This window comes from Bombina bombina, chromosome 2 (genome assembly GCF_027579735.1).
Source record: "Bombina bombina isolate aBomBom1 chromosome 2, aBomBom1.pri, whole genome shotgun sequence".
Lineage (NCBI taxonomy): Eukaryota > Metazoa > Chordata > Amphibia > Anura > Bombinatoridae > Bombina > Bombina bombina.
This window is the reverse complement of record NC_069500.1, coordinates 236985023-237006321: the sequence shown is the minus strand read 5'-3', so window position 1 is coordinate 237006321 and position 21299 is coordinate 236985023. Positions and strand designations below refer to the sequence as shown.

The 21299-nt window shown below is 35.3% G+C and overlaps 1 protein-coding gene across 1 annotated transcript in view; it reads left to right on the top strand.

Annotated features, from left to right (window-relative positions):
* The window catches only part of KIAA0825 (KIAA0825 ortholog), a 1109509-nt gene that overhangs the window by 365043 nt on the left and 723167 nt on the right, over nucleotides 1-21299 (top strand). Inside the window, exon 12 of the mRNA XM_053701492.1 lies at nucleotides 15228-15341. Within this exon, the coding sequence (XP_053557467.1) occupies nucleotides 15228-15341 (114 nt within the window). The remainder of the gene's footprint in view (nucleotides 1-15227; nucleotides 15342-21299) is intronic.

Sequence of the window (21299 nt, the reverse complement as noted above, 5' to 3'; positions counted from 1 at the left end):
GAGATACAGACAGTTTGTGAGGCTGGATGAGCCTCTAAGAGGCTCAAAAGTGACTATATCTGCTATCAAATGTTTTAATTGTAAAGAGTCTGGGCATATAGCTAAGAACTGTCCTAATGATGTTGAAGCAAAAGAGTAATATCCAGGATTTTTATTTAGTGAAGTCTTTATTCCATCAATAAAAAATTGCCAAACACAAAGGAGCTGTCTTACGCGTTTCACGCTGCAACAGGGTGCTTAATCATAGACATAGAGCACAAGTAAAACAACTGGGATATTTGAAGGAAAAAACCTCTAAACAACTGTGAGTCTATAGTGACGTCAACGCTCTCAAATATGGAGTCGTATACACAGGTTGTCATGGTGACCGATCATAAAATAGCGGTGGTTAAAAACAATGTATCATTTTTACTTGTAGACAGTGGTAAATATGGGAAACATTATTATATATTAAAAAAAGCAATGTGACAGGAGAATCATTTGAGATCTCTTTTTTATGTAACATGTCTGACTGAGAATATAGTATATCTTTTAGAATATTTGTGGTGCCCAATATGTTGGTCAATCCTCTAGAGCCCTTAGATGATGTGGTTATAGATTCCCTATGACCTCTAGGGAGAGAGGGGGGGACTAGGGGTTTGAGCCCTTGGACCTATAGAAACCAAACCTGGGTGTTTCCAATAGGTAGTGCCTTATGCCAAATAATATATAATTATTACTGAGAAGAGGGATAGAGAAAGTGAGGCATATAGGGCACACTTGGCGGGACAAAAACCAATGCTATATTGATTGTGTGGTGTGTCGTTTGTTTATTAAAACTTAACTTTTATATCAATAACCATTTAAAAAAGAGAGTGGAAAATTCCACTGGTGAATATAAGAACAGACAAACAATCTTAAAATTGTGTCTGAGTGGTACTCGGTACACAAAAGGCTCCTCTCAAATGTGATACAGTGATCAGTTTGTATCACACTGTCCTATTGAAATAAAGTGAATACAATATCTTTAGCTATATGTTAATACTTGAAAGTATGAGTACCATTTCCATCAGTTATATTTGTGGTGATGTGCCATGTAAGTGTTTTGCATTTAACTTGGCCTGTTGCAAATATTATCATACAAAATAAATTCTCCGACCTCTAGTGGGGTTGTGTGGACGTTTGAGTGTTTACCACATTGTAAAAAGGTCTTTATTAATGATGGCACACAGATTGATTATATTCTGATATGTATAGAGAGAACTTATAATAAACAACTATACGTCAGGATGTTTATGCTATTAACATCAGTTCAGTAGTCTGAACAATTTTTGCTGCCAAATTTGACAGTTTAGCGATGTCTGGCGTATATTGTTTAATATTGATTTCCCCAGTTAATCATGCATTAGATTTGTGCTGTTTGCATTGCTTTAATATGGTGAATACAAATACTCCAGGTGAGCGTAGGATTCTGAGATAGTCCAGAATCTCATAACACTGTGCAGGCTCATATAGCGTGATAACCCATTAAAAAGTAAACATTATATTGTACGGCTTTTGATGGCCTATTTCAATTAAACTAGGGCTATACTATTGCTACAGTAAGCAGGCACTGGTAATATTAACTATAAAGATTTTTGTCAGAAAATAATTGTACTCAGAAAATCGTCTGTCTATAGCGACGGCTTGTACTTGAGCATATTGCTCCAACAATTAAAGCATATTTCGATACCATTAAAGCCTATATATATATGAGCCTGCACAGTGTTATGAGATTCTGGACTATCTCAGAATCCTACGCTCACCTGGAGTATTTGTATTCACCATATTAAAGCAATGCAAACAGCACAAATCTAATGCATGATTAACTGGGGAAATCAATATTAAACGATATACGCCAGACATCGCTAAACTGTCAAATTTGGCAGCAAAAATTGTTCAGACTACTGAACTGATGTTAATAGCATAAACATCCTGACGTATAGTTGTTTATTATAAGTTCTCTCTATACATATCAGAATATAATCAATCTGTGTGCCATCATTAATAAAGACCTTTTTACAATGTGGTAAACACTCAAACGTCCACACAACCCCACTAGAGGTCGGAGAATTTATTTTGTATGATAATATTTGCAACAGGCCAAGTTAAATGCAAAACACTTACATGGCACATCACCACAAATATAACTGATGGAAATGGTACTCATACTTTCAAGTATTAACATATAGCTAAAGATATTGTATTCACTTTATTTCATTAGGACAGTGTGATACAAACTGATCACTGTATCACATTTGAGAGGAGCCTTTTGTGTACCGAGTACCACTCGGACACAATTTTAAGATTGTTTGTCTGTTCTTATATTCACCAGTGGAATTTTCCACTCTCTTTTTTAAATGGTTATTGATATAAAAGTTAAGTTTTAATAAACAAACGACACACCACACAATCAATGTAGCATTGGTTTTTGCCCCGCCAAGTGTGCCCTATATGCCTCACTTTCTCTATCCCTCTTCTCAGTAACCCTTAGATGATGTGCAAGTAAAGATCTGAGGGATGTCAAAAATTACAACAAGGATTCTGCAGTGGCAAAACATTTCAATCTCATACATTTCACTAATGTACCAAAATTTAGACTAAAGGTCATTGATTTGGCCAGAACCCCCCAAAGAGGTGGAAATAGAGTCAAAATTCTAGATAAAAAGAAACTGTTTTGGATTTACAAACTGAAGACTAAACTACCATTAGGCATGAATTTAGAGTGGGATATGCGTTATTTTGTAGATTAATGTCATTCCCAATATGCTTATGCCTATATACATTTACCTCTATTTTATTGTTACTTAAAAAGTCAAATTTTGTCTGTTTTTATTTCTAAGGGAAAGTTAAATGTGAAGTGCGTATTAGTGAGCTTAGTTTCATTGTTGACCAATCAATTTTGACAAATCTACTTGAAACATGAATTGACTGGTTTGCAAGAGAGAATTCTCAGAAGGTTTTATGGTCTGGTATTTTTGCCACTATAACAAATTATTGCTCTTTGTGCCCTGAATGTCAGCTTACTGCTTCATTTACTGCTTATTGCAGTCCCTTAGTGTCCTTAACTGTTATAGAAGTTCCATTTGAACATATTGCAATTGATTTTTTGTGGGGCCAGTTGTAAAGTCCACTAGGTGGCATCAGTATATTATGGTAGTACTAAAGTAACTAGACTATGCTACCCAAAGGCAATAACCATGTGAACAACTGCCACAAAATCCATGCTATTGAATTTATTGGGTATTATAGGAGATTTTATTTTCAATTTTGCTAGTATTTATAGTCATTTGACAGATTTGAGAAACGCAAAATCTCCTGTAATAGTTAAGTGGTCACCAGAAGCTGAACCCGCATTTAGACAGCTTAAGGGGGCTATATGTGACCAGCCAGTTCTGATAATCCATGATTTTTCCAAAGAGATTATTTTGCAGACAGACACTTCAGATGAGGGTTTGGAGTTACCCTTTCTTAGGAGAGACAGGGTAAAAGCACCATGTTTTGTATTTGAGCAGGAAGGTTGGTTCTCTTGAAATGAAACCAACCTTCCTGCTCAAATACAGTAGAGAAGAAGTGTCTGGTGATAAAATAAGCATTTGACACTCTTAAAGGGATACTAAACCCACATTTTTTATTTCATGATTCAGATAGAGCATGAGAGTTTAAGCAACTTTCTAATTTACTCCTATTAATACATTTTTCTTCATTCTCTTGATATCTTTATTTAAAAAGCAGGAATGTAAATCTTAGCAGCCAGACCATTTTAGGTTCAGCACCATGGCGAGCGCTTGCTTATTGGTGGCTGACATTTAGTCAACAACAACCAAGCATAACCCAGGTTCACAACAAAAAATGGGCCGGCTCCTATGCATCACATTCCTGCTTTTTAAATAAAGATAGAGAACAAATAAAAATTGATAATAGGAGTAAATTAGAAAGTTGCTTAAAATCGCATGCTCTATTTGAATCATGAAAAAACTAATTTGGGTTTAGTGTCCTCTTTGGAAGAAAATTCAGATTGGAAATGGGTCACTTAAATGAGGAGAAACAAAAAGAAAAACAGTAGTTACCTGTTAATTTCATAGATTTAGAGTTTTACGTTAGAAGGGGTGCGTTAGCTATGCATGGTTTTTCCCCCCTGCACCTTTTAAACAACGCTGGTATTTAGAGTTCACAGAAGGGCTGCGTTAGGCTCCAAAGAGGGAGCATACAGGCATATTTACCGCCACTGCAACTCTCAATACCAGCGTTGCTTACGGACGCGGCCAGCTTCAAAAACGTGCTTGTGCACGATATCCCCATAGGAAACAATGGGGCAGTTTGAGCTGGAAAAAAAACCTAACACCTGCAAAAAAGCAGCGTTCAGCTCCTAACGCAGCCCCATTGTTTCCTATGGGGAAACACTTCTTAAGTCTGCACCTAACACCCTAACATGTACCCCGAGTCTAAACACCCCTAACCTTACACTTATTAACCCCTAATCTGCCGCCCCCGCTATCGCTGACCCCTGCATATTATTTTTAACCCCTAATCTGCCGCTCCGTACACCACCGCAACCTACGTTATCCCTATGTACCCCTAATCTGCTGCCCCTAACACCGCCGACCCCTATATTATATTTTTTACCCCCTAATCTGCCCCCCCCCCAACGTCGCCGCTACCTACCTACACTTATTAACCCCTATTCTGCCGACCGGACCTCACCGCTACTATAATAAATGTATTAACCCCTAAAGCTAAGTCTAACCCTAACACCCCCCTAAGTTAAAAATAATTTAAATCTAACGAAATAAAATAAATCTTATTAAATAAATTAATCCTATTTAAAGCTAAATACTTACCTGTAAAATAAACCCTAATATAGCTACAATATAAATAATAATTATATTGTAGCTATTTTAGGATTAATATTTATTTTACAGGCAACTTTGTATTTATTTTAACTAGGTACAATAGCTATTAAATAGTTATTAACTATTTAATAGCTACCTAGTTAAAATAATTACAAAATTACCTGTAAAATAAATCCTAACCTAAGTTACAATTAAACCTAACACTACACTATCAATAAATTAATTAAATAAACTACCTACAATTATCTACAATTAAATCAACTAAACTAAATTACAAAAAAAAACACTAAATTACAAAGAATAAAAAAAGATTACATGAATTTTAAACTAATTACACCTACTCTAAGCCCCTTAAAAAAATAACAAAGCCCCCAAAATAAAAAAATGCCCTACCCTATTCTAAAATAAAAATTTAACAACTCTTTTACCTTACCAGCCCTTAAAAGGGCCTTTTGCGGGCATGCCCCAAAGAAAACGGCTCTTTTGCATTTAAATAAACATACAATACCCCCCCAACATTACAACCCACCACCCACATACCCCTACTCTAACCCAAACCCCCTTTAAAATCCTAACACTAAGCCCCTGACGATCTTCCTACCTTATCTTCACCACGCCGGGTATCACCGATCCGTCCAGAAGAGGGTCCGAAGTCTTCATCCTATCCGGCAAGAAGAGGTCCAGAAGAGGGTCCGAAGTCTTCATCCTATCCGGCAAGAAGAGGGCATCTGGGTCGGTAGACATCTTCATCCAGGCGGCATCTTCAATCTTCTTCCATCCGGCGCGGAGCGGGACCATCTTGAAGCAGCCGAAGAGGATCCATCCTCTTCTTCCGGCGACTCCCGGCGAATGAAGGTTCCTTTAAGTGACGTCATCCAAGATGGTGTCCCTCGAATTCCGATTGGCTGATAGGATTCTATCAGCCAATCGGAATTAAGGTAGGAAAAATCTGATTGGCTGATTGAATCAGCCAATCAGATTCAAGTTCAATCGGATTGGCTGATCCAATCAGCCAATCAGATTGAGCTTGCATTCTATTGGCTGTTCCGATCAGCCAATCAGATTTTTCCTGGCTGGTAAGGTAAAAGAGCTGTTGAATTTTTATTTTAGAATAGGGTAGGGCATTTTTTTATTTTGGGGGGGCTTTGTTATTTTTTTTAGGGGGCTTAGAGTAGGTGTCTTTAGTTTAAAATTCATGTAATCTTTTTTTATTTTTTGTAATTTAGTGGGTTTTTTTTTGTAATTTAGTTTAGTTGATTTAATTGTAGATAATTGTAGGTAGTTTATTTAATTAATTTATTGATAGTGTAGTGTTAGGTTTAATTGTAACTTAGGTTAGGAATTATTTTACAGGTAATTTTGTAATTATTTTAACTAGGTAGCTATTAAATAGTTAATTAACTATTTAATAGCTATTGTACCTAGTTAAAATAAATACAAAGTTCCCTGTAAAATAAATATTAATCCTAAAATAGCTACAATATAATTATTATTTATATTGTAGCTATATTAGGGTTTATTTTATACAGGTAAGTATTTAGCTTTAAATAGGATTAATTTATTTAATAAGATTTATTTTATTTGTTAGATTTAAATTATATTTAACTTAGGGGGGTGTTAGGGTTAGACTTAGCTTTAGGGGTTAATACATTTATTAGAGTAGCGGCGAGGTCCGGTCGTCAGATTAGGGGTTAATAAGTGTAGGTAGGTAGCGGCGATGTTGGGGGGGGGCAGATTAGGGGGTAATAAATATTATGTAGGGGTCGGCGATGTTAGGGGCAGCAGATTAGGGGTACATAGGGATAATGTAGGTTGCGGCGGTATGCGGTCGGCAGATTAGGGGGTTAAAAAAATTTAATAGAGTGGCGGCGATGTGGGGGGCCTCGGTTTAGGGGTACATAGGTAGTTTATGGGTGTTAGTGTACTTTATAGCACAGTAGTTAAGAGCTTTATGAACTGGCGTTAGCCCAGAAAGCTCTTAACTCCTGGCTTTTTTCTGCGGCTGGAGTCTTGTCGTTAGATTTCTAACGCTCACTTCAGCCAAGACTCAAATACCAGCGTTAGAAAGATCCCATTGAAAAGATAGGATACACAATTGACGTAAGGGGATCTGCGGTATGGAAAAGTCGCAGCTGGAAAGTGAGCGTTAGACCCTTACCTACAAAACTCTAAATACCAGCAGTAGGCCAAAACCAGGGTTAGGACCCCCTAACGCTGGTTTCGACGGCGAACGCAGAACTCTAAATCTATGCGCTAGTTTACAACTAAATAATTTTTCTATTGAACACAGTACAGGAAGTAAACAGGAAAATGCTGATAGTCTTTCCAGAATGCACTCACTTGTTGCCAAGGTCGCTCCTCCTAGTAGGTGTTAGCTGGGGGGGGGTATATGTGACAGAGGTAATGGGATTGTGTACAATGGAGTATATGTTTCCCCACAAATTTTACAATGTTGTTTGGTATCAAAAATATTCTATCAATTATTTTTATGGATTGGTAATCCACTCCATACTTTGAATGTGGCAGAGAATTGCAGATGAGGAAACCAGTTCAGGTTTTCCCTACAAGCTAAGGTTTTGTTACCTGCAGCTAATTAATATTAATTAGCTCTCATTTATTAGGCTGCTGGGGCTGCTAGTTAGAACCTGTGTGAGAGAGGCAGAAATTATGTTGATGCTGGACTACTGTCTAAAGGTTCTAGGCCTGTAACTTTTTATATGGTTTGTATTTTGCAGTTGTGTGGAAAAGCCACATAACTTTAGTCAAGGTTACTTTATTCTGTTTAGCAAGCACTTATTTTGATTTGTTTATGTTAAAATTGTATTCCTGCAAATTGTGTGTAAACAGGCTCAAAATTTTCACTAGCCCACTAGCCATTGGTGAGTGGAAATTTGACAGTGGCGAGTGAAAGTTAGTGAGTGGATGTCTGCAAAGGGATATTATATATCCATGAAAGGGCACAGATATGTTATACACTGTCAGAAAAAATTTGCAAAAATTGTGCCTTTAGGGGTACAACAGCTTGTCACTGGGGCAGTACCCTCAAAGGTACACCGGCTGTACCATTTAACATGGGTACATATGGGTAGCCTTGCAGATTTTACCTTTCAAAGGCAAATATGTATTTTTGGTGACTAGATTGGACCTTAGGGCTATGTTACCATAATGTACCCTTAAACAACGGTGCAAATTTGGCCTTTTTAATGTACTGCCCCAGTGACAAGCCCTTTGTACCTCATAATGGCAAATTTGTACTCAACACAGCATTTTAAAATGCTGTTACATCAAATTAATTATATAACATTCAAATATGCATTCCTTTAATGTGTACCTTTTCAGACAGTATTACAACAGCCACACTGCAGTTTTATAAGTTTGGTTAGAGTCGCCCTCGCCAAACAGCTGGTCCTAACACTGCTACAGGAATTACTGAAAGACCCAGGATAAACAACCAGTTCCAAATGAGCTACTCACCATGGTTTATTTCACTCTGTACTAGACTCTAACAACACCCCATTTAACTTAGGATGACATGCCACATAAAACATAAATATATAGAATACATATAGAAACAACATAATATAAAAATGTAACTCTAACGAAAGGAAGGGGGATTCAGGGGAGGGATAAACAATAAAACTTACAACCATACATTGAATTGTCACTCTATGCAAAATATATGCAAATGAGTCTATTTCCCCAGTGCACATTTTGGTGATGAACCTTCTACCAATAGATGGAGCTGTGTTACACATGTCAAGGAACTTACAACCAATAGATGGCGCTATGGCGTGTTACACAATCTCCTTTTATGTGACTGGGGAATGGTTACAATTTTTTTTTAAACAGTTTAAAATGAAAAAATAGTTCTGTAATTTTAGTTAATACATTTGCTTTAACTTTAAGAGTTATCATCTTGCTGCTCTAAATATAAACATTGCAATGTTAAGAGCTTGTGTGCTATTTAGAACCAGCAACACAGTATCATTGAAGATATGGGTTATTAAGTATTGTTTTGCTTTGCCCACCTCTTGCATATTACCAACAAGCATTGAACATTAAAGGGACACTAAACCCAAAAATTTTCTTTCTTGATGCAGGTAGAGAATGCAATGTTAAACAACATTACAATTTAAATCTATTACATAATTTGCTTAATTCTTTAGGTATCCTTTGTTTAAGAAATAGCAATGCACATGGGTGAGCCAATAACACAAGGTATCTATGTGCAGGCAATAATCAGCAGCTGCTGAGCCTATTTAGATATGTTTTTTAACAATGGATATCAAGAGAATGAAGCAAATTAGATAATATAAGTAAATTAGAAAGTTGTTTAAAATTGCTTGCTTTATCTGAATGAGGAAAGAAAAAAAAAAAAAAAGTTTCATATCCCTTTAATTATTTTGCTGTAAAACATGTATTGAATTCATTTTTGGTGACTGACAGTTATGTGTTCAATTAATAATTGAGGTGCACAAATTATATGGACTTGCAGGGTTTGGCAGCCTTGAACCACCCATCCTCCTCGACCTTTTAGTCACACAAGTTATTGTACCTTTTTGGGGGATTAAATGGTACAGACATGGACCCTTTGACAGTTGGAAACATATTTGTACCCTATTTACCGCTAAATTGTACATATTAGTTCCTTAAGGTGCAATTATGATCTATTGAGGGTACAACCACAGCAGTTGTACCCTAGGTGTTCACAAACCTACCCCAACCGTACCCTTTTTTTCTGACAGTTTATGGAAAATGCTGATATTTTTAGATTTGATTGCTACTAGTTGTAGGAAATTGTATAGTACATTTTGAACATATATGTTGAATAGAGAGTTTAGCTATTTTGCTGTTTAATATTGAATTGTGACAGATCTTACTGAACTAATTGAAAGCTTTGATATTCCTGTTCTTTGTGCTTAAAGGGCCACTAAACCCAAAATCTTTCTTTCATGATTCAGATAGAGAATACAAATTTAAACAACATTACAATTTACTTCTATTATTTATTTTGCTTCATTGTTTAGATATCCTTATTTGAAGAAAAAGCAATGCACATGGTGAGCCAATCACATGAGGCTTCGATGTGCAGCAACCAATCAGCAGCTACTGAGCATATCTAGATATGCTTTTCAGCAAAGAATATCAAGAGAATAAAACAAATTAGATAATAGAAGTAAATTAGAAAGATGTTTAAAAATGCATTCTCTTTCTAAATCATGAAAGAAAAAATGTGGGTATCATGGCCCTTTAAGTGAAAGAAACAGGAAATTCAGAATCTGCATTTTGCCAAGGCATTGCTAATAACATATATCCTATTCAAAATCTTTTAAATCACATTTTAATATTTATGATCTTAATTTTTGAGTGTTAGCCAATCTATGTCACCCAATTAATGAATTGTTAAACAGTGCTGTTAATAAATAACCATAAGGTAAGGAGATGTAATATTATTAGAGAAGTCTTTAGTATGTATTATTTTATTGACATGCATTATATTTATTTGTGCAGTCATGCTGCTATATGAGTTGTTGATGTTGAATGAACAGTGTATATAATTAACTGCTCAACATTAAAGTGTCTCATTAAGGGGACAGGAAATTCCAAAACTTTAATCCATGATTCAGTTAGAACATACAATTGTAAACAAATTTCAAATTTATTTTAATATCAAATCAAATTTGCTTTCTTTCTCTTGTTATCCTTTGTTTTTTTTTTGTTTTTTTTTATGAATCAAATAAACAATTTTACAATAAGGAAATGCATATTAAGTATACGCAAAAAATAAAGGCTTCAGCCGATACATTTGTGCTAGCAGATCTATGACAGCAGTTGTTCATCTTATTAGAGACATAAAACATATATCACTGACATATAGACATATGCAGATTATATAGCAATTGTCGAGAAGTCTATAATGCTGACCTAAAACACAAATATACTCTATATTTTAGAGCAAACATACTAAGCTCACAAAACTATTTGTGCCCTGTGTATCCAAAATCAATCTAATATTGTTGATATGTTATCACTATCTGCATTAAATCCTTCTGGGCTAAACTTATTTCATGGGACCTCCAATAGATCTCAAATAGTAGTGTCCACTATCCAGGAACAAAAAAAAAATCTCTCCCTATCTGTGATTTTACTTAAACCGTCCTGATTAATAGTATTGATTAAGAATGTTGCAGGAACTAAGTTAAATCTCTTAAGTGATCCGAGTTAATACCTGTTTATAATGTATCTTATTATCCTTCCCCATGGACACTTAACATCAAAAAAGGGCCTTTAGGTTCAATTCTTTACCCCAATCAATTTGATCCTTTTTACCACACAGTAGTGGAGACGTGATTTGTTCCTGCACAGAAGACTCAAATGTCTTAATAAAAATACTCTATTTATCTATGAACTTTGTTATTCTTAATTCACTTTCATATAATACATCAAATACCTCAATAGTTAATTGTTCTTTTAGTGCTGCTATATTCTCCTTAACCTCCGGGGTATTTGGCGATAAACGTTATTTGTATCTTTTATCTTTAGCATTTAGGAAACCTAAAAGCCAATTTTGGCCCATAATTGATTTGATTATTGGGCAGTCCCACAAATAAGGGGGAAAGGGGGGTGAGAGAGAGGTGGGTGAGAGAGGGGGGAGTGAGAGAGGGGAGAGAGCAAGAGAGAGAGGGGAGGGGAAGAGGGGGGGGAGGGAGAGAGGGGGGAGAGAACAAAAAGACGAGGGGGAGAGGTGGGTGAGAGAGAGGTGAGTGAGAGAGAGGTGGGTGAGAGAGGGGGGGAGAGAGCAAAAGAGAGGGGGGAGAGAGGGGGGTAGAGAAAGCAAAACAGAGGGGGAGAGAGCGCAAAAGTGAGGGGGGGGAGAGAGCAAGTGGTGGGACCGCTGTACTGCAAAAAATGGCCCGTGTGAACGGGCTTTAGTACTAGTTTATTATATTCAGCAAATGTTGTGTTCTTGGCTGTAAAGTTGTATTATTTTTCTGCTTGCATTGTCTCTACTGAAGGTGATGCATGTATAAAATAATTGTTATGGGTGAACCATTAAAAACAACCATTGTTAATTCATGGAAAAAGGTTTTTTGAATGTTATAACGTATCATGACTTTGGAAAGTATACTTTGTCAGTCACCTTTAACAAAAAACAGCACATTTTCTTCTAATTCATTTTCAGACCTTGAACCTGTACATTTTCAAAAGCTATTTAGAAAATTTTACTAATGGAAAAAATAACAATTGAAGCTAGTATGTAACAAATTGATTTTACTTTAGTGCATTGTCTATGTATAACGTGACTTTATTTAAAAAAAATGATGTATATACAATGTTTGTTATAATCATTGTTATAAAATAGACTAAACGATACAGCTAGTCACTAACCGAGATGTTTAAATATTTGGCTATTTTAAAGCGCAATTTGCAACTTTTGCACCTGCCAAGGATGTTCTAGGAGAGTTATTATTACTATGATATTTATTAAAGAGACAGTCAAGTCTAAAATAAACTTTCATTATTCAAATAGGGCATGTCATTTTAAACAACTCTCCAATTTACTTTTATCACCAATTTTGCTTTGTTGTCTTGGTATTCTTAGTTGAAAGCTAAACCTAGGTAGGCTCATATGCTAATTTCTTAGACCTTGAAGGCCGCCTCATATGTGAATGCATTTTGACAGTTTTTCACCACTAGAGGGCATTAGTTCATGTGTGTCATATAGATAACATTGAGCTCATGCACATGAAGTTACCTTAGGAATAAGCACTGATTGGATAAAATGTAAGTTTATGAAAAGAACTGCAATAAGGGTGCAGTTTACAAAGGCTTAGATACAAGGTGATCACAGAGGTAAAAAGTGTATTATAACTGTGTTGGTTATGCAAAACTGGGGAATGGGTAATAAAGGGATTATCTATCTTTTCAAACAACAAAAATTCTGGTGTTGATTATCCCTTTAACCACCAATCTATTCTGCTGCTCCATGGCAGTAGGTTCACAACTGCAAAGTAATATTTCCCCCAAAAAAGACAGTAATACAAACTTTAAAGATTAGTTTGTCCTTTTGGGTGAGTTGCGTTTTGTATACCACATTTATGCAGAGGAATCAATTTACTAACGGCCAGATGGACAAGGGCTGACATCTCCACCCTGCATCTCGGCTAAGCAGACATCAATTCGCAGCCCAATGTGCGCAAGCAGGGGCTGTTAATCACCCCGGTTGAAGAAGTCCAGGGTGATTAAAAATCACCACTTTTTTGGGATAGTAGGTTCAGCAGCAACTGTCTGATGACTTCTGCTTCTTAACTATCAGCTGCAGGCTTGCTTTTGCAGCTTCTTAAATGGAGCCCTAAGTGTTCTGCAGGATAGGTGGCCTTTATACTTTATTAACCCCTTAACGACCACGACGTACCCTGTATGTCGCTGCTCTTAAGGATTTGTTGGCTCATAATAACACAGGTCTCTCCACCAGCGGCGAGACTGCACTAATATGAAATAGCACGGTGTGCCCGCTGGCAGCAGGACCGTGCTATAAAAAAATCACAGGGTACATTGATGGTAGTTAAGGGTTTAAGGGTGTAGATATATTGACTGCTTCATTATACACTTTATTCATATTCTCATGGTCATTAGACAGTATACACAAAATGAGTGATGTCACACTGGATTTAAATAAATATCCTTAACTTAGTGCCACACCAAGCAAATTGTTATATTCACCCAGCACTTACTGCCCCACCCCCACATTCTCTATTGTGAGATTCAGTGAGCAACAATAGTTGCAAAAAGGCTGTCACATAAAACTGTATTTAAAACTACATAAAACAATACAGCTTCTGAAACTCCATAAGCGGTTTAGCTATACATTTTATACTGTATGTAGGTCCTAAATTGCTAAATGTACCACAATATGCTGGTAGTTGTAACCGTTTTATTAGAACATAATTAAATATTAAATCAGGTGTGCCAAATAGTTGTTTGGGATCTTCTAGTACATCTCTAAAGTCCTTGTTCTTAAAAACGTTCTCGCTTAGAGCATTATGATCTAAACCTCTCCACTCTGGTGAAATGATCTAATATGTCTAGTCAGTACGGCGAGGTCCCTCAAAGACTTTTAAAAAGGCAATTTTTAGAGTTGTTTATCTCTCTATGCAGAGCTCTGGATGTGATGGAGAGATACCTATATTACAAAATAATGCTCAAAAAAAGCCACCCAAAGATTTGGCAAGATTTATTTCCATGCCGGCGGGTTTTTGACCATCAGGCCCTTAAAGTGAAATAATTGTACAGACTTTGCAAGGGAACAACTCACTGATTTTTCTAATAAAATGGCCAGAAATTTAAGCTGCCTCCCAGAAAATGTAATGAAGCTGAGCAGTTAACCAGTAAGCACTTGACACTTAAATTCTCATTTTGCAGCAAATACAAATTTTATTTAAATGCTTTCACTACCATTTACCTTTTATTTGCTTCAAGTTTAGTATACATTACTTTCTGCCAGTCAATTAAGTGAATTACAGTTTTGGAGTAAAATTCACCTGCACACAATTGGTGAGACCTGTAGGTAGAACATGCTTAGAGAATATGAAAAGGCTGTGAGTGAACTTCCGAGAAAGCCTTTGAACCCCTGTCAATCCCATTCTGAAACTGTCAGGCTTATTTCACACTTAAGAAATAATCAAAGTCCAATACTATTTGTAAATAATTCACATAAAGTATAATAACAATCCTAAATACACTGCTGCATAAAAATCTAAATGCATTAAAGCACAAAATAGAAAGTACAATGCTTACATGTCCGGAAAAAAATCTGAAGTCTAAAGTAAATTAGAATACAAAGCAAAAAGTGTAAATGCCACAAAATGTTAATGTCATGTAGTGTATATTTTACCATGCAGGTCTCTCTCCAACACATCCAGAAATACATGGAACACATTACTAGAATCTTATGAGGGATCTCGAAGTTTAGACAATCTCATCTGAGCACAGAGCTTTAGAGAATTGGGCCCTTAGTACTGGGTAGTACATTACATAATTGTTGGATGATTTTCTATTTCGATCTTAGCCAGTAGTTATAGTACTAGCTCAGGTTAAAAGAAATGTAAACGTGTGTTTTGTACAAGTCTGTTACCGTACCTTCAATAAAAAAGTGATTTAGCACAAACATTCGTCACTGTGTTAAACATCAGGTTTGTGTGCAAGTTCAGATGTTGTGTTTAGCACATGCATACACAAGTAAATCACACTAATAACTTCACACTGGATTATGGGCACCAATGGGTTTGGATTTGCAATTGGGTATTTTTCATTCTGCGGTAATTAGTTACTTACATTCTTATTTCTTGTGTTTAGGACGTTTAAGAGTGGCTTCAGAGAATTCTCTTCAGATTCTTCAGTTACCTCATTGGCTGATCAATTAGACTGGCTTTGTTTTATTAAGCCATCTTTATTTCCTTCAGTGGTTAAGTAAGTATCTTTTTATGAATGCCATAATAATGATAGGCTATAAATAATATTCATGATTCCGAAAGAGAATACAATTTTAAACACATTTCCAATTTACTTCTATTATTTAATTTGCTTCATTCTATTGTTATCATTTGCTGAAAGCTTTATCTAGGCAAGCTCAGGAGCAGCAGAGAACCTAGGTTCTAGCTCTGATTGGTGGCTGCATATATATACTGTTTGTCATTGGCTCATTTGTTCAGTTAGAAACCATTAGTGCATTGTTGCTCCTTCAACAAATGATACCAAGAGAATGAAACAAATTAGATAATAGAAGTAAATTAGAAAGTTGTTTAAAATTTAAATTCTATATCTTAATCATGAAATAAATGTTTTGGGTTTCATGTCCCTTTAAGTATTCGATCAAACAATGACAGCCAGGAAAAAAACACTACTGAATTTTGTAGTTATACTATTGCACATGGCAGATAAATAAATATACCAAGAGAATGAAGAAAATTTGATAATAGGAGTAAATTAGTTTCTTAAAATTGCATGCTCTATCGGAATCACGAAAGAAAAAATTTAGGTTCAGTGTCCCTTTAGAATAAAAAATATTAGACATTTTTTTTTTTAAATTCAGGAGTGTTATTATTTATTTATTTTTCTATTTAGGCTTTTTTGATTGGAACTTTAATTATATTTATACAATTTACAAGGAGCCAGAAAGAAAACAAGTCAAAATAAATACATTAATAAATACTCCACTAACAGTGCACAAAAAACAAGTACTGAAGTTGACACTGCTAGGACCAAGTTTGATCAGGCTTTTTTAGTACCAGCCCCAGTACAAGCACAGAATCCAGTAGTAACCACTACAACAAAGAATTTAGTGGGGGGGTGGAAACAAAAACAACTACATGAAACTAAACAGATACCAGCTAAGGGCAAAAAAGAACATGGAGTAGATGGGGCATCACTAGTGATTAACCTGTCAGACACTCCATTAACTATACCACAAGAAAGGGGTCTGACTAAATTTCATACCAATAACTAATTTTAATCTGTTCAACACGATAGTTGACGTAAATAAAATGGCTTGAAATTTAACCCTTAAACATTTTTCACTTTACACAAACACAGTGGGCACTAGATGTGCAGGTTGATAGTACTAAGTTAACATCAGAGGTACACCTAGACTTTTTGGATTCATGTACTAGAGAAACATTATTAAGTCTACAAAGTGAACAGTTAGAAGACATCTCCATAGAGATAGACTCACACATAGGCTTTAAGCCAAAATCAATATTTTACCCCGTTCAATCTAGAGACAGTGTCCTTCAACTATTTCATTAGAGGATAATTGGTGACTTGGAACTACTGTATGGAGATACAGCTTCCACACAAGATAATAATTTAACTAGAAAGGAAAAGGTAGCATTACAAGAACTAGCAGCCAATACCAACATTATTATTAAAAAATCGGACAAAGGGTGCAGTGTCGTAGTACAAAATAAAGCTGACTATGACAGAGAAATAATGAGACAATTATCAGATACTGAAAGCTACATGGTATTACAAAATGATAAAAAAATGAATTTATGCATCAAATTACTCATCTATTAGATGAGGGTTTGTATAATGGTTTCATAAATAAAGCTACCCACGAATTTCTAATAAATAAATTTCCTAAAACTCCAGTATTTCATTCATTCATTCCCCAAAGTACATAAACGCATACAAGATGTAAAGGGACGCCCCATAGTTTCAGGGGTAGGATCACTTTTGGAGCCCCTATCAGAATAGGTGGACTCCATTTTGCAACCTGTAGTGCTAGATTTAACAAGCTATCTTAGAGATTCCACTGGAAAAAAAAAACTGAACCAAGTCCAATGGACTAGCAAGAGCAAATGGGTGACGTTAGACGTCGTCTCACTTTACAGTTCAATACCTCATGGAAAGGACTTACAAGCTGTAAAGTATTTTCTAGCCAGGCGCAGTAATCTAGGAAAAACATTTCAAGAGTACCTATTAAGGGTGATTGAATACCTATTGACACACAATTATTTTAGTTTTGGGGGAGTGTGTTATCTGCAGAGATGTGGCACAGCCATGGGGGCCAAATTCGCCCCCTCATACACCAACCTCTTTATGGGGTGGTGGGAGCTGTGCCACATTCATGCAGATGATAACCCCTTGAAAGAACACATTAAATTATATCAAAGATTCATAGATGACCTCATCCTAATATGGGAAGGAGATGACGAGACTTTGTCTAGGTTCCTACAATATGTAGAAAGTAATAAAATGGAAGTATGCTTCACATATGAAATTCAAAAGGAAGAGATTCATTATTTGGATCTCACATTGAGAGGTAATACAAATGAAAGACGAGTGGAAACTACACTATATAGAAAACCCATTTCAAAAAATGTGATTTTGCACGCTAACAGCAACCACCCTAAGGAAACATTCAAAGCTATAGCAAAAGGCCAGCACATGAGAGTAAAACAAAATTGTACAGATCAGTCAGATTATATTAAAGAAGCTATGCGTTTAGATGAAAAAATTGAAACACAGGGGATACAATAGACAAGTTATAAAAAATGCCGTCTAGCAGTGTCCACCATGGACCAAACGGAATTGATAAAAACTAAAACTACTCACAATAAATCAAAGCGAGTCATAGATCAAGAAAGTATCAATTTTGTCACACAATATTCAGCACAATATAATAACATTTGTGGTATAATATAAAACATTTACCAATACTAAGAGCAGACAACAGCCTAGCGAAAATAGCACAAAAAGATGTCTCTTCTCCTATAAAAGGGGCAGAACAATAGGCAATATAGTATCTCCTACAGTTCCTAAAGTCACCAATAGGCAATCTTCTTGGCTACAAATAAAAGGGCAACATAAATGTGGCTTTAGCGAATGCAAAGCATGTAAGCATGCAGATACGGGGAATACATTTCGCTCAGTTAGGACTGGAGAGATCTTTAAAATAGAAAGATGTCTGAATTGTAGAGAGAAAGGGGTAGTAAACCTCCTAGAGTGTAACCTCTGTGATTTACAGTATGTTGGAAAAACCTTCAGAGAAATAAGAACTCGTATAAGAGAGCACCTCTCCAGCATCACTGTAGACACAGAGAAAAGTAGAAAAAGAGAGGACAAACTCCTCCCAGTGGCCAAACACTTTATAGAAGAACATGGTAGAAAAACAAAGTCACTGAGGCGGACTATAATAGAAAAAGTGACATTGAATTCCAGGGGGGGAGATTTAGATAAAATCCTAAATAAAAGAGAAATATTTTGGATGTTTCGATTAAAAACAAATATACCTTATGGGTTCAATTCCAGATTTGCCATTATCAACTTCTGGTAATTAACTCTATTATAATATTCTATCTATCCCTCCCTTTGCCCGCCCTATATTTATAGGGGTACTCAAAAATAAATCTTTTTTAAAGATAATATAAATATAAGCATGGGGAAAGAAAATTCAAATAAATATTTTACAATTATTCTAGAATATTTTAACATCATCAAGACAATATAGCTAGTGAATTTCAATCCATAAGGATTTCATTACAATCTATGACTATAATATGCAAAAAATATACTAACGATTGATCATAGATAGGGTCCAAAAAATGTGGGAATAACCTATGCATAACCTATAGGGGTAGAGAAAATATAACTCCGATAATTTCAAGCTGTCTGACAAACTAGGTAAACATATAGTAGTAGTCACAGAATAGAGAAGAAAAAGGTAGCACACCCCAAACTGCTGGAAAAATAGCACACACTCTATAACCCGGTTTAAAGTAAATAACAAATACACTGATTGCAGCAGTAGATAATAAAGGGTTAACACTGTATTATAATTAGGCAAATGTGATTTTAATTGACCTAATCACTAAGGTATAAATTCGAGCTAACTCAGCGACAGATCAGTGGTCTATGAGTACGGCCCTTGCGGGCTGAAACGCGTAAGACCTGATCTTGTCGCCTATTTTTTACATGTTGTTTGCATAGTGGTATTGCTTTTAAGGATCTAATTAATAAAGAATGAACTTTTAACCTTTACTCACGGCTGGATATTCTCATTCTACATTGGATTACAATTTATGTATGAAATGTGATGCATATATTTAAAATTACATTGTCTACTTTCTAAACCAAGATTAAATGATGTTGCAATATTGTTTATTTTTTCCCGTTTTTGGTGTGAAATACCTCCAGAAATATGTTCTTGTTCTCCTCCTCCTGAGAGAGTGGAGTAACTCCATTATATTACATATGACATTATACGTTTCTTTATTATGTACATGAAAGAACAGTAGTTTAATATGATGTTAAATAAAAGTTGTTTAAATTAAAACTAACAGGAAGTGTTTATGTGAAACTGATACGTAGAACTCTATTGCACACTGGCTGACAGGAAAAAATCCCATGGAAAATGTTTTTATGTATTTATTTTTTTAAAGAGAAAAACCAATGCAATATAATGATAAATATTATCTTTTACGTGTAACAGAAAAGAGGTTTGCATGCAATGTTTCTAATGATGATTAAATGTATCTGACCTTGCAACAGCTTACACAGTGCTTGCTTCATATGGAGCACAATCTCTTTTATATCTGTCCTAACTTGTCTGCAGAAAAAAAAAATCAAGATCATGGATTCAACCAGACTTTACAAGGAGTGCATCCTTGAACTGCTTTTAATTTTCAAAACTTTGTAAACTGAAAAAAATTGACAGTTAAAACATTTCTTTGATATACAGATCTTTTGCAAAGTGCTGCTTAATTGCTGATAAATGCTAATTATATACAAGCAATTACAATAATGTCTTTTTAATGAATAAAACACATCAAATGTTGCATTTTAATTTCTCTCTGTTGAATGCTGTAAAATAGATTGTACTGTGTAAGTAATACCTGCCTTATAGCGAAGGAATAATAAAGAAGAGGTAGATATCAGCATTAATAACACAATGCTTATCTTCAAAGCTGCATTAAAAAGTCTGTGCTGTGTCAGATACATTTTATATTAGATACTCAGGTACTGCATATATATATACTGTATATATATATATATATATATAATTAATTTCTTTAGTTGGTTTTTAGTATCTCATGATATGTATCTCTATTTGTTTCTTAACTTTCATACATGCGCTAAAGGCATCTGCTATAAAGTGTTGAAATGTATTTTTATTTTTTAGTTAAAGGGACATGAAATTCAAAATCAAACTGTCATATTTCACATAGAGCATGCAATTTGACTTAATTCTATTGGAATCCTTTGTTTAAAAGCATACCTAGGTAGGCTCAGTTACAGCAATACACTATTGGGGGCTATCTGATGATTGGTGTGTGCACACATATGCCTTTTGCCATTGGCTTTCCAGATATATTCAGCTAGGCCCCAGTAGTGCATTGCTGCTCTAGACCTTGATTCATTTATGTGTTTAACCTATTTTCAAGGGGCTAAACACATAGTTATAGGTAATTCATATTACAATGTTCTAACACAGAGTATTTATTTTTACAGTGCTATGTCCTTGTAATACATCACTTTACTTAAAAAGAATAAAAAAGGCATTCTCTATTTTATGTACTTTTTCCAAAAATGTCTTTCCATTTTGTTCACACAGAGCTTTTATTTATGTGAATGTGATAGCATATGCCTCTCCTTATGTCCAACATAGAGTTACTTTGTGCAGCTATTGGTGGTAGTTTGGTAGTCTGCTTGTTTTTTTTAACATCATGTAATTTCTCTCCTCAGAGTGAATCATTTTTCTCTGCTGAGTATTTCAATCTGCAGTCACGTTGAGAGCCAAAAATTTGTATATATTGCAACTTGATCATTCTCCATCTGGTTAGAGAAAAAAGCCTATATTTGTACCGTAATGTTCTATAAATTACATTTTTATTAATTCCTTTTTACACAGATGCAACTGAAAATCCT